The sequence below is a fragment of the Nerophis ophidion genome, linkage group LG17 (genome assembly GCF_033978795.1).
Source record: "Nerophis ophidion isolate RoL-2023_Sa linkage group LG17, RoL_Noph_v1.0, whole genome shotgun sequence".
Lineage (NCBI taxonomy): Eukaryota > Metazoa > Chordata > Actinopteri > Syngnathiformes > Syngnathidae > Nerophis > Nerophis ophidion.
Window position 1 is genome coordinate 44,618,674 of NC_084627.1, and position 20,448 is coordinate 44,639,121.

The window sequence follows — 20,448 nt, forward strand, 5'->3', positions numbered from 1 at the left end:
TGATATTACAGACTGCAGATGGTGAAGTCCCTGAATTCCTTGCAATAGCTGGTTGAGAAATGTTATTCTTAAACTGTTCGACAATTTGCTCATGCATTTGTTGACAAAGTGGTGACCCTCGCCCCATCCTTATTTGTGAATGAGTGACCATTTCATGGAAGTTGCTTTTATACCTAACCGGGGCACCCACCTGTTCCCAATTAGCCTGTTCACCTGTGGGATGTTCCAAATAAGTGGTTGTTGAGAATTCCTCAACTTTCTCAGTCGTTTTTGCCACTTGTGCCAGCTCTTTTTAAACATGTTGCGGGCATCAAATTCCAAATTAGCTAATATTTGCAAAAAACAACAAAGTTTACCAGTTTGAAAGTTAAGTATCTTGTCTTTGCAGTCTATTCAATTGAATATAAGTTGAAAAGGATTTGCAAATCATTGTATTCTGTTTTTATTTACCATTTACACAACGAGACAACTACCGATTGTCCTTTTTGGGGTCGCGGGGGGTGCTGGAGCCACTGGTTTTGGGGTTTGTACTTGCTTGAATGGACATGTGCTGATTTAGCCGAGAATAAAACGTGTCATTGAGTCAAAGTATAAATCAATATAATCAATATGCGGACCAACCAACAAGTCCTTTTCGATCTCTTCATACAGTTGATCAAGTTTCTCTTCTCGTCCATCAATGGCGGTGCTGGCCTCGTGGTTGCGCTGCATCCACTCTTTCATGTAGTGCTCATCTAAATCTTTGTAGGCGAGAGCGAGCGTGCGCAGCCCGTCGCCTGCGTACTCCTAGTTCACACAAGTACAGTTACGAACAACAATTCCATTGTTTGACTTTATATTCAGGAGAACATAGACACTGACGTTGAGGTGTCTGGTGGTGATATCCATCAGTTTGTTGCAGGAGGAGTGCAGCCTCTCATAGATGATGGTGTCTGCTCCTTTGCAGTACAGAGTCAGCTTCCCCTCGGGGTCACGCACTGGAAATGAAAGGGAGTCACTTAGTGAGGGAGATTTAAAACTTGGTTATCCATGAAAAAAAAAATACTTGTGGGGTGGGGGGGCCTGCGGACCTGCAGCGAAGCAGGGTGTGCCAGGACTGGCTTCGAGAACAGCGACAGGTGCGTAGATGGCCCACCCGGGCGCGTTTATCTAATCACCTGTCGCTCTGTTAAAGGCAGCAGCCGGGAAGGAGTGGGGGAAGCTGTTGATTGGTGAAGTTGGAGCGAATGGTGAATGGTGAATGGTGAGAGCGAGACGGAGACGCGAGAGGACAGCTGAAAAGCAACCGAAAGCGCGACTGTCACCAGAGGCGAGGGTTGAAAAAGCATCAGAGCAAGAAAGAAGGTTTATTGCAAAATAAACCATTGTTCTCGACGACCAACGAGCCTGTCATGTCTCACATTCGTGGTCCGAGGAACCCAGAGGTGCGAGTCCTCCACAATACTATTTCTTTCCATCATGTACGCCTGTGCAGTTTTTTCATATTTCATTCAAAAGTTATCTTCAGTTCTGCATTTTTTGTGTGGAGTTTCCCAAATGCATGTCTCCAGTGGGTGTCCCTGACACACACATATGGCAAAACACAGGAGGCTTGTTTACCCACACCCACCAGTGACATGTAACATGGGTGTCCTGATCCGATATTGATATAATACTTGACAACCCTCCCGGATTTTCGGGGAAATTCCCGAAATTCAGCGCCTCTCCCGAAAACCTCCCGGGACAGATTTTCTCCTGAAAATCTCCCAAAATTCAGACAGAGCTGGAGGCCACGCCCCCTCCAGCTCCATGCGGACCTGAGTGAGGACAGCCTGTTTTCACGTCCGCTTTCCCACAATATAAACCGCGTGTCTGCCCAATGATGTTATAACTGTAGAATGATCAAGGGCGAGTTCTTGGTTTCTTATGTGGGTTTATTGTTAGGCAGTTTCATTAACGTCCTCCCAGCGCGGTAACAACACACAACAACAGCAGTCACGTTTTCGTCTACCAAAAAGCAGTTCGTCAGCCATAAACAGCAATGTTGTGACACTCTTAAACAGGACAATACTGCCATGTAGTGTACATGCATATGTGACAATAACATCTACGGCTTTTAGAGAGTGCAGTGCCCAACTGCGCACACAACAAGGGGACGAAGCAGAAGAACGTGGAAGATACAGTCGTGGTGAAGCAGACGACGAGTAAAATGAAGAAATACGCTTGTAAGTTCCAAGCCGCAGCTGCGATTGGACCTGGATAGCCTCCGGGAAGTAGTGGACTACCAAGTGCTTGAATATCTTCCTCAGGAAGCGAAGATTGACAAGTTTTGGGCCATGCTAGGGAGAGATGGAAGATTCCAGACTCTAGTGCATTTGATGAAAGCACTTTTGTGCAAGTATGATTGATATCCCCACATGGGCTCAGAAACACTTCAGAAAACCACTGTCAGTCACTACAGTTTGTCGCTACCTCTGTAAGTGCAAATTAAAACTCTACTATGCAAAGCCAAAGCCATTTATCAACAACACCCAGAAACGGCGCCGGGATGGATTTCATGTTTAAAATCCGAATATTGTCTCTAGTCTCACCTATGACGGACATCCTTTTGCGCACATTATTGAAGTCCAACACAGCCAAAAGGTCGTAGGTGACCTGTCTGCCCATCTCCATGACTGTGATGGTCTCCGGTGTGCGTGAGCGGAACACAAATCCAAAGTTTCTTGCGGCGGTGACCAGAGCGCCCTCATCGGGGGACTGAGCCTGATAGTGGAGCTCCCCTGGGAGGAAAAGGGTGAATTTCATGTTTTCGTATTAACAAGCGAACTCATTGCAGTGATGAAGAATAGACTCACCCTCTTTCTTTTCCTCCGGCATCACAGTGTGGCACAAAGCCAGTAAACGGAAGAAGGCTTGAGCCTCCATGTTGCCCTCCTTAATAGTTTCTACCAGACTGTGGTCGTGGAAAACGAACTTTGGATCGGCCAGCTGGTTCCACGAGAAGTCGACCCTTGGTGTTTTCTACAGAGAGAAAGAAGCAAAGAGAGGGGCTTAGAACACGTTTTAGAACACAAAAATACACTCATAGGCCACAACTTTAGGCACACCTCCCTAGGCAAATAAGATAGAGCTACTAGACCGGACATCAAAACAAATGTCTTTGTGAGGAACCACACACGACACTGCATGCTTCAAAAAAAGAATAAAAATACTGATATTATTTCTGTTTGGTTTGTGTACCGATACCACACGAGATATCAATGATATCAACATCAGGATTGATCACCTCTGTGTTTTAGTGAGATTTAATGGTACCTGAAAGTCGGAGGGGTGTGGCCATAGGGTGTGGTGACCGCCAGTGTCTTCGGTGGGAGGAGGTAAGAGAGTCGGCAGCTGCAGGAGGACGCAAGCTCCGCTCATGTCTACGGTAAGAGCCGACTTATTACCACAATTTTCTCACCGAAACCTGCCGGTTGACATGTGGTCGGGAACCATGTTTGCTTGACCGTTCTGTTCCATAGTAAAGCTTCACCTTCGGGAATGTAAACAATGAAACACCGGCTGTGTTTGTGTTGCTAAAGGCAGCTGCAATACACCGCTTCCCACCTACATCGTTCTACTTTGACTTCTCTTTTATTAATTGAACAAATTGCAAAAGATGTCCAGAATACTGTGTAATTATGCGATTAAAGCAGACTACTTATAGCTTGAATCGGGCTGGAAAAAAATGTCAGCCACAACCGGTGACGTCAAACGCACGCGTCATCATACCGCGACGTTTTCAACAGGATACTTTGCGGGAAATTTTAAATTGCAATTCAGTAAACTAAAAAGGCCGTATTGGCATGTGTTGCAATGTTAATATTTCATCATTGATATATAAACTATCAGACTGCGTGGTCTGTAGTAGTGGCTTTCAGTAGGCCTTTAATGATGTAACCGGTGAGGAAAAAGTCACATATCTCACCTCTGTTATTTCCATCCTTTGTCCCGAAAAGTCAAACAGTTCACCTGGAAAAAACATATACATTATACAGGATACTATTCATTTATCTTCCTAGTTTTTAGGGATCTGCTCACCATAATTGTTGCCATTGATGGAGCACTTATTGAAGGTCATGATGTTCTGCGTCAGGGTGCCCGTCTTGTCACTGAAGATGTATTTGATCTGACCCAGCTCCTCGTTCAGAGTGGTGGTCCTGGCCTGGGCGGGAGTGTCACACTTGGGGTAATACATCTTCCTGTCCCAGTTGATGTAGAAACTATTCCCCAGACGGATAATCTCCACACTTCACACATCAGAGTCCCATGTGAGAAAACGATGAAAAGTGGTGCCACGGATTATGTGCCGGAGTACACACCTGACATAGAGGGATATAGGCACCACGGTGTTGAGGACGATGACGTAGGACCAGAAGGTGAGAAATGACGAGAGAGGGGCGTCGACGCCGTTTTCTCGAGGGAGGAATACGGTGAACGCCGAGCCCTCCATAATTTCCCAGATTGCGTTGCCAATGGTCAGAACGGAGCACATTGATGCCAGGAAGCCAAATATCTGATTGGTCAAAGAAAATAATTTGATCCTTGTCGACTTTTGTAACATCTGCTATCAAGAACTGTTCAATAGGTGACCTGCACACCCATGGGACAATTAAGATGCACCTGCAACAGGTAATGGCATGGTATCAGGGCTAAAAAAAATGAGCAACATCGACGGCAAGAACATGCCGTGACCGCCATTGAACTTATACTTTTTAATGGCAAAGGATGTAACGGTAAACGGTATAATGATAATTTGCCATAAAATTCCCGACGGTTAGTAATATATATTTTTTAATTACAGAAAAACCTTCATTCATTAAAGCATTTTAGGCAACAGGAAGTCAGGCGCAGGCGCACTAGCGTCGTTTGGTGGAAAATCTACACGGACTTTGCTCCAGAGATAAGCCCTCGGAGTAAACGGAGCAAAGCGCTTGGTTTAACGTAATTTTCCCCTCGCCTCCTGGGGTGTGTTTAAGATCGTACTGCTGTGTTTAGAGGGAGACAGGTGTGGACAATATTGTCCCCACACTAAAAGTAAACAGCAAAGGAGAAAACTATTTGATGTTGCTTTTATTTTCTCAACACAGCGTCCATCAGCTGTTGTGACTGAGAGTTAATGAGGTGAGGAAACATGCAGCAGGGGATGTGTTGTGAACGTCGTCACAACTTGTTTAGAAAGTCTTTAGTTTGTTTACTGGGATGATCACTCGTCATTTATTTAACTGCAAACTGTATCAGTGTTCAAATAACATCAATATTAGCTAAAATGTTTTGTAATCTCATAGAAATGAACGCAGGCTGTGAAAATTGTGTATTCTATGTGAGAGGTGTCACTCCTCTATTTCTGTTAGCCAAACTGTTGCACTGGAGGTGCACAAGGAAGTGTTAGAGTAGAACAAAGCTTGTTTATTAGACTTCATCTTTATTAGCCAAACTGCTTTGTGTTTTATTTTAATAACAAAAAGTAAACGCCAGATTTTTTTTTAATTACTTGGGTTTTTTTCATGTCGCAAAGGTATTACTTCAAATGACTTTCATGTGACACATCATTTTGTTAATGTTTTATTGTGTATAATTAATTCCTATATGACATATTTCTGCTCAAAATCTTAATAGATCTGTCCTGATACAACATCTACATGTACATGTAAATGTACATAATTTAAAAACATAAATAAATCATTTGAAAAAATACCTCCCTCTATCAAAATGTAAAAATAGAGATACAAGCATTAATAAATGACAAAAAGCTGACAAGTTAAAATTAATAATGAATAAAAAAAACTGTCCATATATATATATATATATATATATATATATATATATATATATATATATACAGTATACAGTATACATGCCTAAAAAGAAAATAATGTTGGTGATACAAAATACCGTATTTTATGGACTATAAGGTGCACTAAAAATCCTTTCATTTACTCAAAAATCAGTGCTTACCCGGTATGCCTAATGCACAGCATAATTCTGGTTGTGCTAACCAACCTTGAAGCTATGTTATTTGTTACAATAATAAGTGTGACCAGTAGATGGCAGTCACACATAAGAGATATGTGTAAACTGCAAAATGACGCCAGTAAAAGAAAACCCAACTTTAAATGTTCCATTGAGAATATAAAACATTACACACGGCCCACAAAAATCGGTCAAAATGTTTTTAGTACGACTTCTGTAAGCTATGAAGTCACACCGCTTGTTGGATTGTCAGCGTATCACTATGGTGTGTGTGTATAAGGACCGCAACATGGCACCTACTAGCAGCCATATTAGCTGGCGCTTTGTTTCGCAATATTATGCAAAACCAACTTTTGTAAACTTCTGGTACCTGCTGATGTGTATTTGGGATCTGCTTAAGTCCTGAAAATTTGAGCGCTTCCGCCTTTGTAGTCCATTGTCGATAAACTTCTTCTTTTTCTCTACCTTCTGATAAGGCATTCATCTTCCACTGTTGTCATTTCTAATATAAAGTTGTGTAAAGTTCTTACTTATATCTGTCAGTAAATCCGCCATGAAAGCACTAAAACATACCGGTGTAGTGAGTTTACATTATTCACCCAAGGAACTTTAGTTAGTACAGAGTTCCCGGTCTGACGGTTTTTCACGGGACACATTTCGGGCATTGTTGTTGCACTAGTGAGTCATAGATAAGGAGATGCTGCTCGGTTATTGATTGAAGTAAAATCTGAAAGTCATTAAAACAGTTAGCGCCATCTTTTGACACTTCTTCCACTCCCGCTACAACAAAGATGACGGGGAGAAGACGCTGTCGAAGTGGAGGCACGTAAATAAGACTGCCCACAAAACGGCGCATTCTGAAGCGACTGTCAGAAAGCTATTTTAAAATGATGTGTAAAGCATAATTTATGCAACATTTCGACCAAAGAACCACCATTACATGTTGTGTAGACCAGTGGTCCCTAACGTTTTTGTAGCTGCGGACCGGTCAACGCTTGAAAATTTGTCCCACGGACCTGTTGTGGCTTTTTTTTCATAAAGAAATACAATCATGTGTGCTTACGGACTGTATCCCAGCAGACTGTATTGATCTATATTGATATATAATGTATATATTGTGTGTTTTTATGTTGATTTAATAATTTAAAAAACCCCAAAACATTTCTTTTTCTTTTTTTTTTATTTCTTGTGCGGCCCGGTGCCCGGTGGTTGGGGACCACTGATGTAGACCACAAGGAAGTCTTTTACATTTAGAAAAAAATCATAATATGACCCCTTTAATGCGCCTTATAATACAGTGCATCTTTTTAATGAAAATACACCTGCTCATGGGCCTTTTAATCCGGTGCGCCCTATGGTCCAAAAAATATGGTGTCGATGTGTGCTGCATGTTCAATGAGATTGCAAAACACTACAAGTTAGAGAACACGGTGACAAACATGCAAAAACCTCATTTAAATATGGCAGTGTGCACCACTTTTGTATTTGTTATCAATGTAGGTCAACCGAAACGAGCCCGCTAATAGTACATTTTATTGCTTACACACGCTGTTTGGCACTAGTCATTTAGATCTTAGTAGATCAGGCTCTAAGTCCGCAACCTTATCACAGTTGTATAATCAACAAATCATCATGTCATATTTTTACGTGCATCCAGTGTGATCACAACTTACACAAAGCACCAAGACATTCATCAGGTGATCAATGCTGGTCCGTTTAAATGTCGTCTTTCCGCTGTTTTGCATCAGCTTGGTGTCAGGACCTGCAAATAATTGACCCAGCTTTTAATCATATAAAATATTGCAAAACATTTTTCCCTAATGGACTTGCAGTTACACAAAAGGAGATTTTGATTTGTATATTTTTTCAAAAGGAATACTCCCCGTGAATGCGTGGGTTCCCTCCGGGTACTCCGGCTTCCTCCCACTTCCAAAGACATGCACCTGGGGATAGGTTGATTGGCAACACTAAATTGGCCCTAGTGAGTGAATGTGAGTGTGAATGTTGTCTGTCTATCTGTGTTGGCCCTGCGATGAGGTGGCGACTTGTCCAGGGTGTACCCCACCTTCCGCCCGATTGTAGCTGAGATAGGCGCCAGCGCCCCCCGCGACCCCGAACGGGAATAAGCGGCAGAAAATGGGTGGGGGGTGGGGTGGGAATACTCGGCATTATATTGGTACTGTACAATCTTACATAACGTCTATCTCCTTATTTGACATAATAGTGATGTAGTTACAACCAATGACGCACATATACAAAAAAATCCTGCCACGTTTGTTTCATTCTATGCACATGAAGAGGCGAGAGTTGTGGCAGGACAATTTGTGCAAGCTCACATTTCCATGAGCCTTCGACACTACTTAACCTCAAGAGGTCGACCCAGGGACGGCAGAGTTGCGTCGAGCAGTGTTTTTCAACCTTTTTTTGAGCCAAGGCACATTTTTTGCGTTGAAAAAATGCATTTCCAGCAGAAATCATTAAAAAACAAAACTCAGTTGACAGTAAAAAGTCGTTGTTGCAATTGTTGGATATGACTTTAAACCAGTGGTGTCCAAAGTGCGGCCCGTAGGTAATTTTTTAAAGGCCCCACGGCACATTTTAAAAATATGATTGAAACATTTTTTAAATGTAAAAAAGTAGGAGCAAACGGGTGAAATGTAAGAAGAAAATGTTGCAATGTTTACTCTAATAACACGCAACTGCCATGCAGGCTGTTTCTTTCTTTGAAAAATAATAATGAATCAAAATCAATGTCATTATGAATAATTAACTTATTCAAGGCTCCAATTACGTCACGTTAAATTTTCCACTTTGAGATATTTTTGGGGGAAAATGTTGCATATTTTGTGTTTGCCATAGATACAACTGAGCTGTTTTTTTAAAGAAGGGCCTAAAATGAACAAACAAAAAACATAAACAACAATAAAACTTATAATTGACGGATAGATCTGAAGTTGATCTCGAGATTATTATGTTAAAAGTAAAGAGTAAAAAAATTTATAATTTATTTTTTAACACTCTAATGAGTACGACCCTCATTAAAGTCCTTCCCATTTTAGTGTGATTTGTTTTTAAGTGTCATTGCTCAAAAAATACTAATGAATTAAAATCAATGGTGTTATTAGTTATTGACTTTTTTAAGGTTCCAATTATTATATAATAATATTGGGTGATAATATTGCATATTTTGTGTTTTTTTTCCATCAAAAAACAGGGTTTTCCTTGACAAAAAGAGCATACAACTTAAATCTTTAAAATCATTATATTGACAAATAGACCTAATGTTGATATGGAGATTTAAAACTTGAACAATAATAAAACAAAATAATAATGAATAATGACACATTTTTAATATTTTTTTGGGCCAAAACCCTTTGGGGTCCCCGGGATCAAGCTTGAGTGGAGGCAGAAATGTATATTTTTTTAGAAATATATTGAATTGTTTTTGTTTTTTTTTTATGTCAAAATGGCCCCCGCTTGCTTTGATTTTTCAGTCTGCGGCCCTAAGTGGAAAAAGTTTGGACATCCCTGCTTTAAACCATAACTAAGAATGCATCAATATAGCTCTTGTCTCAAAGTAGGTGTACTGTCACCACCTGTCACATCACGCCCTGCCATGGGTGAATAGAGGTGTCAATAGTAGACGGCGGTTTTAAGTTTACCTCCAAAGATAACCAGTCCAAAGCACCAATCCGTGTTTCTCAGAGTGCATCCTCGTAAAAGCACTTTGTCGTTGTCCAAAGAGTACATTTGTCCATCCACTGTTAGTGTGCCTTTAAATTTGTCAAGACGGTTGTTTGGAGGTTCACATCTTACTTCACCTGAAAGAAACAGATACAATATTTACATATTGTCAAAAGTGTAATCCCAAATAACATTTGGGTCGCACCGTTGAAGTTGGCCAGGGCTTCGATGCTTCCCCCCAGCTCTCCAGTGACAGTCAGAGCCTGTTTCACTTTCAGGTTGGTTTCACTAAAAAGATCACGAAGACATGATAACGGAAAGAAGCAGGAAATAATATGGGGTCATACCCGTCTAGTTCTGCTGTTTCAACGTAGACCAGATTGAGAGGCTCGCTGCTGGAGAGCAAAAGAAGGTCTGCCTGGAAATATGGTTTGACATTAGGTGGAATAAAACTATATAAAAAATAAATAACATTAAGGAAACTTGATCATGATTTGAGCTCACCAGGAATCATCAGATTTAGACAACAATTAGAAGGCATTGCGACAAAAAGTTACATGTCAATGTTGTTGTACTTACTGTGACAAACTGATTATTTTCTAGTTTAATGACATCTCCAACTTGAACATTCATCCATTTTTCACTCTGAAGCCTGCCAGAATGAAAAACAAAGCATAGTCGTTTAAAAAAAAAGACAGCTTTGCACTACATCAAATTACAAAACCCAAAAGCAGTGAAGTTGTCACGTTGTCCATCCATCCATCCATTTTCTACCGCTTATTCCCTTTCGGGGTCGCGGGGGGCGCTGGCGCCTATCTCAGCTACAATCGGGCGGAAGGCGGGGTACACCCTGGACAAGTCACCACCTCGTCGCAGGGCCAACACAGATAGACAGACAACATTCACACTCACATTCACACACTAGGGCCAATTTAGTGTTGCCAATCAACTTATCCCCAGGTGCATGGGTCGTTTAAAAAAAAAAGACAGCTTTGCACTACATCAAATTACAAAACCCAAAAGCAGTGAAGTTGTCACGTTGTATAAATGGTAAACAAAAAAAGAATACAATGATTTGCAAATCCTTTTCAACTTATATTCAATTGAATAGACTGCAAAGACAAGGTATTTAATGTTCGAACTGGAAAACGTTCTTATTTTTTGGAAATATTAGCTCATTTGGAATTTGATGCTTGCAACATGTTTCGAAAAAGCTGGCACAAGTGGCAAAAAAGAGTGAGAAAGTTGAGGAATGCTCATCAAAAACTTATTTGGAACATCCCACAGGTGAACAGGCTAATAGGGAACAGGTGGGTGCCATGATTGGGTATAAAAGCAACTTCCATGAAATGCTCAGTCATTCACAAACGAGGATGGGGCGAGGCTCCCCACTTTCTCAACAAATGCGCGAGCAAATTATCGAACAGTTTAAGAACAACATTTCTCAACCAGCTATAGCAAGGAACTTAGGGATTTCACCATCTACGGTATAATAATAATAATGGATTTGATTTATATCGCGCTTTTCTATTGTTAGATACTCGAAGCGCTCACAGTGAAGTGGGAACCCATCATTCATTCACACCTGGTGGTGGTAAGCTACATCTGTAGCCACAGCTGCCCTGGGGTAGACTGACGGAAGCGTGGCTGCCAGTTTGCGCCTACGGCCCCTCCGACCACCACCAATCATTCATTCATCATTCATTCACCAGTGTGAGCGGCACCGGGGGCAAAGGGTGAAGTGTCCTGCCCAAGGACACAACGGCAGCGATTTTTGTTGTCAATAGGTGGGAAGCGAACCTGCAACCCTCAGGTTTCTGGCACGGCCGCTCTACCCACTACACCATGCCCGGTATGTAATATAATCAAAACGTTCAAAGAATCTGGAGAAATAACAGCGGCAAGACATAAAATGCCCGTGACCTTCGATCTCTCAGGTGGCACTGCATCAAAAAGCGACATCAGTGTATAAAGGATATCACCACATGGGCTCAGGAACACTTAAAAAAAACACTGTCAGTAATTACAGTTTGTCGCTACATTTGTAAGTGCAAGTTAAAACTCTTCTATGCAAAGCGAAAGTCATTTATCAACAACACCCGGTAACGCCGCCGGCTTCGCTAGGCCCGAGCTTATCTAAGATGGACTGATGCAAAGAGGAAAAGTGTTTTGTGGTCTGACGAGTCCACATTTCAATTTGTTTTTGGAAACTGTCGACGTTGTGTCCTCCAGACCAAAGAGGAAAAGAACCAACCGGACTGTTATAGGCGCATAGTTGAAAATCAGAATATGTGATGGTATGGAGTGTGTATTAGTGCCCAAGGCATGGGTAACTTACAAATTTGTGAAGGCACCATAAATGCTGAAAGGTACATACAGCTTTTGGAGCAACATACAGTATGTTGCCACCCAAGCAACGTTATCATGGACGCACCTGCTTATTTCAGCAAGACAATGCCAAGCCACGTGTTACGACAGCGTGGCTTCGTAGTAAAAGAGTGCTGGGTACTATACTGGCCTGCCTTTAGTCCAGACCTGTCTCCCATTAAAAATATGTGGCGCGTTATGAAGCCTTAAATACCACAACGGATACCCCGGACTGTTGAACAACTTAAACTGTACGTCAAGCAAGAATGGGAAAAAATTCTACTTCAAAAATGTGTCTCCTTAGTTCCCAAACCTTTACTGAGTGTTGTTAAAAGGAAAGGCCATGTAACACACTGGTAAAAATGCCCCTGTGTCAACTTTTTTGCAATATTTGCTGGCGTTAAATTCTAAGTTAATGATTTTATGCAAAAAAAAAAAAAGTTTCTCAGTTCGAACGTTAAGTATCTTGTCTTTGCAGTCTATTCAATTGAATATAAGTTGAAAAATATTTTGCAAATCATTGTATTTTCTTTTTATTCACCATTTACACAACATGCCAACTTCACTGGTTTTGGGTTTAGTACAAACTACTGCATGCTATGCATAGATGGCTCATACTCATTATTTATTATGCAATGAAAAAAAATACACTATTGAGGAAAAAAAAAAGTGAAATGACTCACTGTCCGTCGATGAGGACGTTCACTTTGCGGTTATTCACCTGTTTGTCACTTTTGTGTCTGTTCTGTTGAAGGCAAGACACAAAAAAGCTGCATTAGTTACTTCATTAGACTTGCATGTAGTTATTACGTCATAATGTTGATCATAAAATATGACTATCTTGTATGGTGTGGTGCTATCAGCTCACGATGTCATCAGTAGCATCTTTGACCGCTGTTATGGAGAGGACCAGAAGAAGAGGGACGGCTGTGGTGAACCAGGAAAGCGAAGAAATTTGCGGGATGAGCTGTCACAGAACACACACACACACACACATTGCATTTTGGATGGGTCCATTGCATCAGAATAATTTAAGGATGTAAATATGGAGAATAAAAGATACTCTATGAGTACTGTGAGACTATATTTGCTGATTATATTTAGTAAAAAGCTACAAAATCGAAAGGAAGAGTAATGACATTAAACAAAACAACAATCAATTATTATATTCTGAGACTTCACGCAACCATTAGCTACACATTTTTGTATTTAAGTATGAAAATGAGGACTTTATTTCCAATTAGCGGAATTACAGTCTGTCCAAATACTTTTGAGCCACTCCAAAGAGTACCATGCAGAATTCCATGTTTTCGCTGAAATTTCACATGCCTGTAACTAATACCATAACCTTAAATAAAGTGGAAATACAATCAAAAGGGTGAAATATCATAGACTCAGCATTGCAAAAATAATACTTTTGATGGAAATTGTATTAGCTACAGTTTAATATAAAATCTGAGATGATTATTCATACTTTCACATATTTGTCATAAATATTAGAAGTGCTGAAATTGACAGAGCTTAAACCATTGTTACTATAACAATCTACAAGATTAATATAGGTTGCCTCTCTCTCTTCCCTTTTCATCTTTTGGTATTCCTTTTTTTTTTTAATTTTTTTTTTTTTTTATTATCTTTCTAGCTATCATTATGTATACGTATTGTTGCATTTGAACAACTTTATTGTTGATAATAGAGGTAAACTAGTGGTTTTGTTCATGATCAATAGCGCTTTTTCTATTGGTATTTGTATTGCTCCAGTTTTAGTGTAAAAATGTTCATTGTCATTACTATATTATTTATTTCACTAACTGCTTATTTGCTATCACTTTTATGATTATATTTTTACATATTATGTATGTGCTGGTGTTGTTCTATTGTTGTTGTTGTTATTGTTGTATTTGCTGTTGTTGTTTTTGTCTCTCTGTCTAATCCCCCTCTTATCCCCACAATTTCCCCCTCTGTCTTCCTTTTTTTCTCTTTCTATCCCCCTCCTGCTCTGGCCCGGTTGCACCAAATGATAATATAAATACATTTAATAAAGTCCAATTCAAAAAAGGCAACAAGAGAAGTATCCTACACTTCTCTTTTGTAAAGTAAATCTGAACATCCGATATGGGCATCTACATCAACTATATGATTTGCCTGAGAAGCTGGACAGGACAAAAAAAAAGAAAAAAAGGAAGTGCTGAAATTGATGAGATTAGGGTAACCTTAAAAAGCATTTACTAGATGGCTCTAGTGACCACATCAACCTACTACCGTATTTTCTGGATAAGGCGCACTTAAAATCCTTTTTCCCCCCTCAAAACTCGACAGTGTGCCTTATAACCCGGTGCGCTTAATGTACGGAATAATTCTGGTTTTGCTTACCGACCTCGAAACTACTTTATTTGGTAAATGGTGTAATGATAAGTGTGACCAGTAGATGGCAGTCACACATAAGAGCTAGGCGTGGACTGCAATATGATGGCAGTCACACGTAAGAGATACGTGTAGACTGCAATATGATGCAGTCACACATAAGAGATATGTGTAGACTGCAATATGATGGCAGTCACACGTAAGAGATACGTGTAGACTGCAATATGATGCAGTCACACATAAGAGATATGTGTAGACTGCCAAATGACTCAAGTAAACAACACCAAAATGTTACATATTCCATTGAGAATATAGAACATTACACACTGGGCTCAAAAATCTATCAAAATGTTTTAGTTGGACTTTAATAAGCTATGAAGCCACACCGCTTGATGGATTGTACTGTGCTTCAACATAGGAGTATCATTATGGTGTGTGTGTAAAGTAAGACGTATTATCTGCCGTTTTGTTTTGCAATATTATGCAAAAGCAACTTTTGTTACCTTCTGTTACCTGCTGATCTGTATTTGGGATCTGCATGAGTCCTGGAAATTTGCAGGTGTCCGCCTTTGTAGTCTGTGCCGACAGCGTAGTCAATAAGCTTCTTCTTTTTCTCTATCTTTTTGTTATGTGACATTCATCCTCCACTGTTGCCAAATGTAATATAAAGTAGTGTAAAGTTCTTACTTATATCTGTCAGTCAACTCACCATGAAAGCGCTAAAACATACCGGTGTAGTGAGTTTACATTATTCACCCAAGGAACTTTAGTTATTAGAGAGTTCCAGTCTGACGGTTTGTCACAGTTCCGGCATTGTTAACACATTTACCTGATTTTTATCTTTGGTCATATTAGTGTGCAGGTGTACCTAATGTTTAGAGCAGCGTAAATAGACCTACCTGAAGTACAAACAGGAAGAGGAAATAGCCATTGGCGAGCCTTCTGAACTGCTCAAAGAGGTTGAGTGGCAAGAAGGTGAAGATGTTGTATTTGGACGTCTTGATGGCGTTATTCTAAAACAAACGGAATGAATACAAATATACTTTCCCTAGGTACTTGTACCGTATCCTGGACTCACTGCATAGTGGTAGGAAAGGTTGAAAGGTCTGTCATTGGCTTGCAAGAGTCTCTGTTCCTCTGTGGGTTGGAGAAACAATTGTCTATAAAAACCCTGCATATATATTATACCCAACACAAATGAATCAAAACCAGAAGTTTAATTATTCACCCTTTTTCTGCTGCTGCCCACACAACTGATCAAAGTATGACGACACAGATCCCATCTTTAGCTCTGTTTCTTCATGTTGCACACCTGGAGGAAGAAGGAAGCTTTATATATACATATATATATATATATATATATATATATATATATATATATATATATATATATATATATATATATATATATATATATATATATATATATATATATATATATATATTAGGGGTGTGGGAAAAAATCGATTTGAAAACGAATCGAATTGTTTACGTTGTGAGATTCAGAATTGATTCTGATTTTGAAAAAAATCGATTTTTTTTTATTTTATTTAAAAATGTTTTTTTTTTTTTTTTAATCAATCCAACAAACCACTACACAGCAATACCATAACAATGCAATCCAATTCCAAAACCAAACCTGACCCAGCAACACTCAGAACTGCAATAAACAGACCAATTGAGAGGAGATACAAACGCGACACAGAACAAACCAAAAGTAGTGACACAAAAATGAATATTATGAACAACAGTATCAATATTAGTTATAATTTCATCATAGCACTGATTAAAAATCCCTCATTGAAATTATCATTAGACATTTATAAAAATAAAAAAAAAGTGTCACAGTGGCTTACACTTGCATCACATCTCATAAGCTTGACAACACACTGTGTCCAATATTTTCACAAAGATAAAATACGTCATATTTTTGGTTTTTTTAATAGTTAAAACAAATTTACATTATTGCAATCAGTTGATAAAACATTGTCCTTTACAATTATAAAAGCTTTTTTTTTTTTTAAATCTACTATTCTTTTAGCATGTTAGCAGACTGGGGTAGATCCTGATGAAATCCTATGTATTGAATGAATACAGAATCCTTTTAAATAAGGAAAAAAATAATTTTTGAATCAAGAATCGAATCAAAAAAAATCGATATATTATTGAATCGTGACCCCAAGAATCGATATTGAATCGAATCCTGGGACACCCAAAGATTCACAGCCCTAATATATATATATATATATATATATATATATATATATATATATATATATATATATATATATATATATGTATATACACCAGTGGTTCTTAACTTTGTTGGAGGTACCGAACCCCACCAGATTCATATGCGCATTCACCGAACCCTTCTTTAGTGAAAAATAAAATGTTTTTATTTTTCAAATTCAAGACAAAGTTGTATGTTTTTGGTAACACTTTAGTATGAGGAACATATTCTAAGAAAAAAAGACTTAATTTTGAGTTATTTGGTTAGGGTTAGGTTCAGGGTTAGAGGGTTAGGGTTGTAATAAGGCCACGCCGAATGAGGCATTAATTAGTACTTAACGACTAGTTAAGAGCCAATATGTTACCAATTTGCATGTTAATAAGCAACTAATTAATGGTGAATATGTCCCTATACTAAAGTGTTACCATTTTTTTTTTTTTACTGGTGCACAAAATCAACCGTGCATGAACATCACCTTGTTCTAACAACAAAACTAAGACAGTGCATAAACTCACAACAAATTACACACCTGCAAATCAATCAGCTGTTGCCGTATCCGTAATATGCCAACAGGGAGAAGTTTGTATTTACACGAAGAGTCGGGTGTGTTTTGACCTCGGCCGAACCCCTGAGATCGACTCACCGAATCCCTAGGGTTCGATTGAATCCTGGTTATATATATATATATATATATATATATATATATATATATATATACATACATACAGATATATTTATTCATTATATCAGTTATAAAATGCTTTTCATTTTTTGTGGCTCCAGACAGTTTTTCTTCTTGTATTTTTGGTCCAATATGGCTCTTTCATCGTTTCTGGTTGCCGACCCCTGTTCTAGGGTCTACCCCAGGCCTTCTCTCAGCTGGGCATGCCCAGATCACTTCATCAGGGAGGCGTTAAGCCAGGTGGCATCTGAACTACATGCCAAGGCAACATCTACTGGCTCTTACTTGATATGAAGGAGCAATAGCTCTACTCTGAGTGCCTCCCGGATGACCAGTTCTTCACCCCATCTCTTGGGGGTTAAACAACTTCATACCGTTGTGCTTCTTGATATGGAAAATTTGACGATCTTTTATGTGTGTGTATCTATTTTTAGCCCTTTTTAAAGAAAATATATGCATCATTGACTGTTAAGCAAAAAATACCAAGTCATATTGACCACACCCCTACCGCCACACATATATTGGCAAGCTGGTAGAAGCCCTGAACTTCACACCCCATTTAGCAGCTTCCTCCCCAGACGGCAACAGACCTGCCAAAAGTCTCCCAAACCTGAGCTACTGGCAGCCGAGGTTTCACCCGGTTCAACAACCATTTTCCTCGACAACAAACACAACAACACCACCACTACCAGCGGGGAGTTTCTCCAGCTGGACTTTTCAAGACCATCGGAATGCACCAGATCGAGAGCCAGCAAGTGCTGCTCCTGGTGTTCCTATACTGTAACAAAATGACCGTCACCAAGCAATTGTTAAATAGCAACAGTACAACATTGTAAAATCAAAAATAGCTTATCACAGTATGAAATGCAGTGGATTCCTGCAAACCAAGAAACATTAGATACAGTAACTTGAAATGACTATTGTAATAATCCGTAGAAAACGCATGACTTTACAATGAAAATGTAAAAATACTCCAACATTTACGGTACCATTACTAAATTAAAAATGTTTCAGATTGCACATTTAAATTCCCAGCATACCTTAATTGTTTTAGCAGTTTGTGTTAAAGCATTAGCCTTCTTAACTTTCTTGGTCGTGCTTAGAAATTGTGCGTGTGACAATTATGACCACAACATGTGACAAAAGACAGCCTTGGCAGAGGCCAATGTTCACCCTGAACAGCTCGAATTTACTGTTAGCAATGCGAAGCAGACTCCTGATCTGGTTGTCCAAGGACCGGATGGCAAATAGTCATGTAATGGCTGTACGGTAGTACCTGTCTAAATCTCACTTCCTAACACCATAGGCATTTACGTCGGACAATGAGCTGGTGGCTCGTTGCCAAGCACTCTCACCCTCTTAAAAAGCTGACCCCGGTTCAAGCGTCGGTCGGAATGAAGGAGGTGGGACCAGGCGGGTTAGAGTAACGTTCCCTAAACTCTCTACTCAGGTAACCAAGAGGGACATGGTCTAATGCAGATAAGCGTTAAGCGTCTCAATCCGGCCCACCAGACATTCCCAAATATTTTTTTTTAGATCCTTAAGATCGAAACTGTAGCTATGCAGTGATGTTTTCTAATGACCGTAAGTCTTGAACTATACAAAGTGTTTCAATGGTTGGAATCTGTGCTTTTGCATGATATACTAGTTGATAAGGTAATCGAATTAGTTACTATAGTCATCTAATTATTTATTATGGTAATCTAAGTCAGAGCAGCTCAGACGAGGCCCTAAGCAGTGTGGGTGGGGAGCGTTTCCACAAAGTGTTTCCAGTGTGCCAGCCTGAAATGCGGGTGTCAGGGACAGACGCGGAAGGAGATGTGTACAAAAAAGTTCTAAATATTAGTGAGAGTATATCAGATGTATCAGATTGTAGGTGGGGTTTTCTTTACCCTTTACGTTCATATTTCACTGTGTTTGTTGCATTTTACTTGATTGTAAAATATATCGATGGAGAGGGGGTGTGCCGTTCATATGTTGTCAATATTCAGTGTTTCATCGGTCATAGTTAATATTGTAAATTTCACATTCCTTATTTTCATGTACAAACCCCGTTTCCATATGAGTTGGGAAATTGTGTTAGATGTAAATATAAACAAAATACAATGATTTGCAAATCATTTTCAACCCATATTCAGTTGAATATGCTACAAAGACAACATATTTGATGTTCAAATTTATAAACTTTTTTTTTTTTTGCAAATAATCATTCACTTCAGAATTTGAAGCCAGCAACACGTGACAAAGAAGTTGGGAAATGTGGCAATAAATACTGATAAAGTTGAGAAATAGTCATCAAACACTTATTTGGAACATCCCACAGGTGTGCAGGCTAATTGGGAACAGGTGGGTGCCATGATTGCATATAAAAGCAGCTTCCATGAAATGCTAAGTAATTCACAAACAAGGCTGGGACGAGGTACACCAATTTGTAAGCAAATTGTCGAACAGTTTTAGAACAACATTTCTCAACCAGCTATTGCAAGGAATTTAGGGATTTTACCATCTAGGGTCCGTAAATTCATCAAAAGGTTCAGAGAATCTGGAGAAATCACTTCACATAAGCGATGATATTACGGACTTTTGATTCTTCAGGCGGTCTGCATCAAAAACCGACATCGGTGGGTAAAGGATATCACCACATGGGCTCAGGAACACTTCATAAAACCACTGTCAGTAACTAAAGTTGGTTGCTACATCTGTAAGTGCAAGGTAAAACTCTACTATGCAAAGAGAAAGCCATTTATAACAACACCAAGGAACGCCGCAGGCTTCGCTGGGCCCGAGCTCATCTAAGATGGACTGTTGCAAAGTGGAAAAGTGTTCTGTGGTCTAACGAGTCCACATTTCAAATTATATTTGGAAACTGAGGAATGTGGTGTCCTCCAGAACAAAGAGGAAAATAACCATCCGGATTGTTATAGGCGCAAAGTTCAAAAGCCAACATGTGTGATGGTATGGGGGTGCATTAGTGCCCAAGGCATGGGTAACTTACACATCTGTGACGGCACCATTAATGCTGAATGGTCCACACAGGTTTTGGAGCAACATATGTTGTCATCCAAGCAACATTATCATGGACGCCCCTGCTTATTTCAGCAAGAGAATGCCAAGCCACGTATTACAA

At 39.6% G+C, this 20,448-nt stretch overlaps 1 protein-coding gene across 1 annotated transcript in view; it reads right to left on the reverse strand.

The window, feature by feature from the left end:
* The window catches only part of LOC133536470 (phospholipid-transporting ATPase ID-like), a 118,152-nt gene that overhangs the window by 19,065 nt on the left and 78,639 nt on the right, over window positions 1-20,448 (reverse strand). Inside the window, exons 2-18 of the mRNA XM_061877019.1 lie at window positions 15,635-15,718; window positions 15,485-15,543; window positions 15,306-15,419; window positions 12,911-13,009; window positions 12,726-12,787; window positions 10,255-10,327; window positions 10,023-10,093; window positions 9,881-9,963; window positions 9,654-9,812; window positions 7,665-7,753; window positions 4,341-4,534; window positions 4,060-4,268; window positions 3,947-3,990; window positions 2,835-3,000; window positions 2,571-2,759; window positions 862-977; window positions 622-786 (exon numbers count right to left, since the gene is read on the reverse strand). Of these exons, the coding sequence (XP_061733003.1) occupies window positions 622-786; window positions 862-977; window positions 2,571-2,759; window positions 2,835-3,000; window positions 3,947-3,990; window positions 4,060-4,268; window positions 4,341-4,534; window positions 7,665-7,753; window positions 9,654-9,812; window positions 9,881-9,963; window positions 10,023-10,093; window positions 10,255-10,327; window positions 12,726-12,787; window positions 12,911-13,009; window positions 15,306-15,419; window positions 15,485-15,543; window positions 15,635-15,689 (1,947 nt within the window). The 5' untranslated portion in view covers window positions 15,690-15,718. The remainder of the gene's footprint in view (window positions 1-621; window positions 787-861; window positions 978-2,570; window positions 2,760-2,834; window positions 3,001-3,946; window positions 3,991-4,059; window positions 4,269-4,340; window positions 4,535-7,664; window positions 7,754-9,653; window positions 9,813-9,880; window positions 9,964-10,022; window positions 10,094-10,254; window positions 10,328-12,725; window positions 12,788-12,910; window positions 13,010-15,305; window positions 15,420-15,484; window positions 15,544-15,634; window positions 15,719-20,448) is intronic.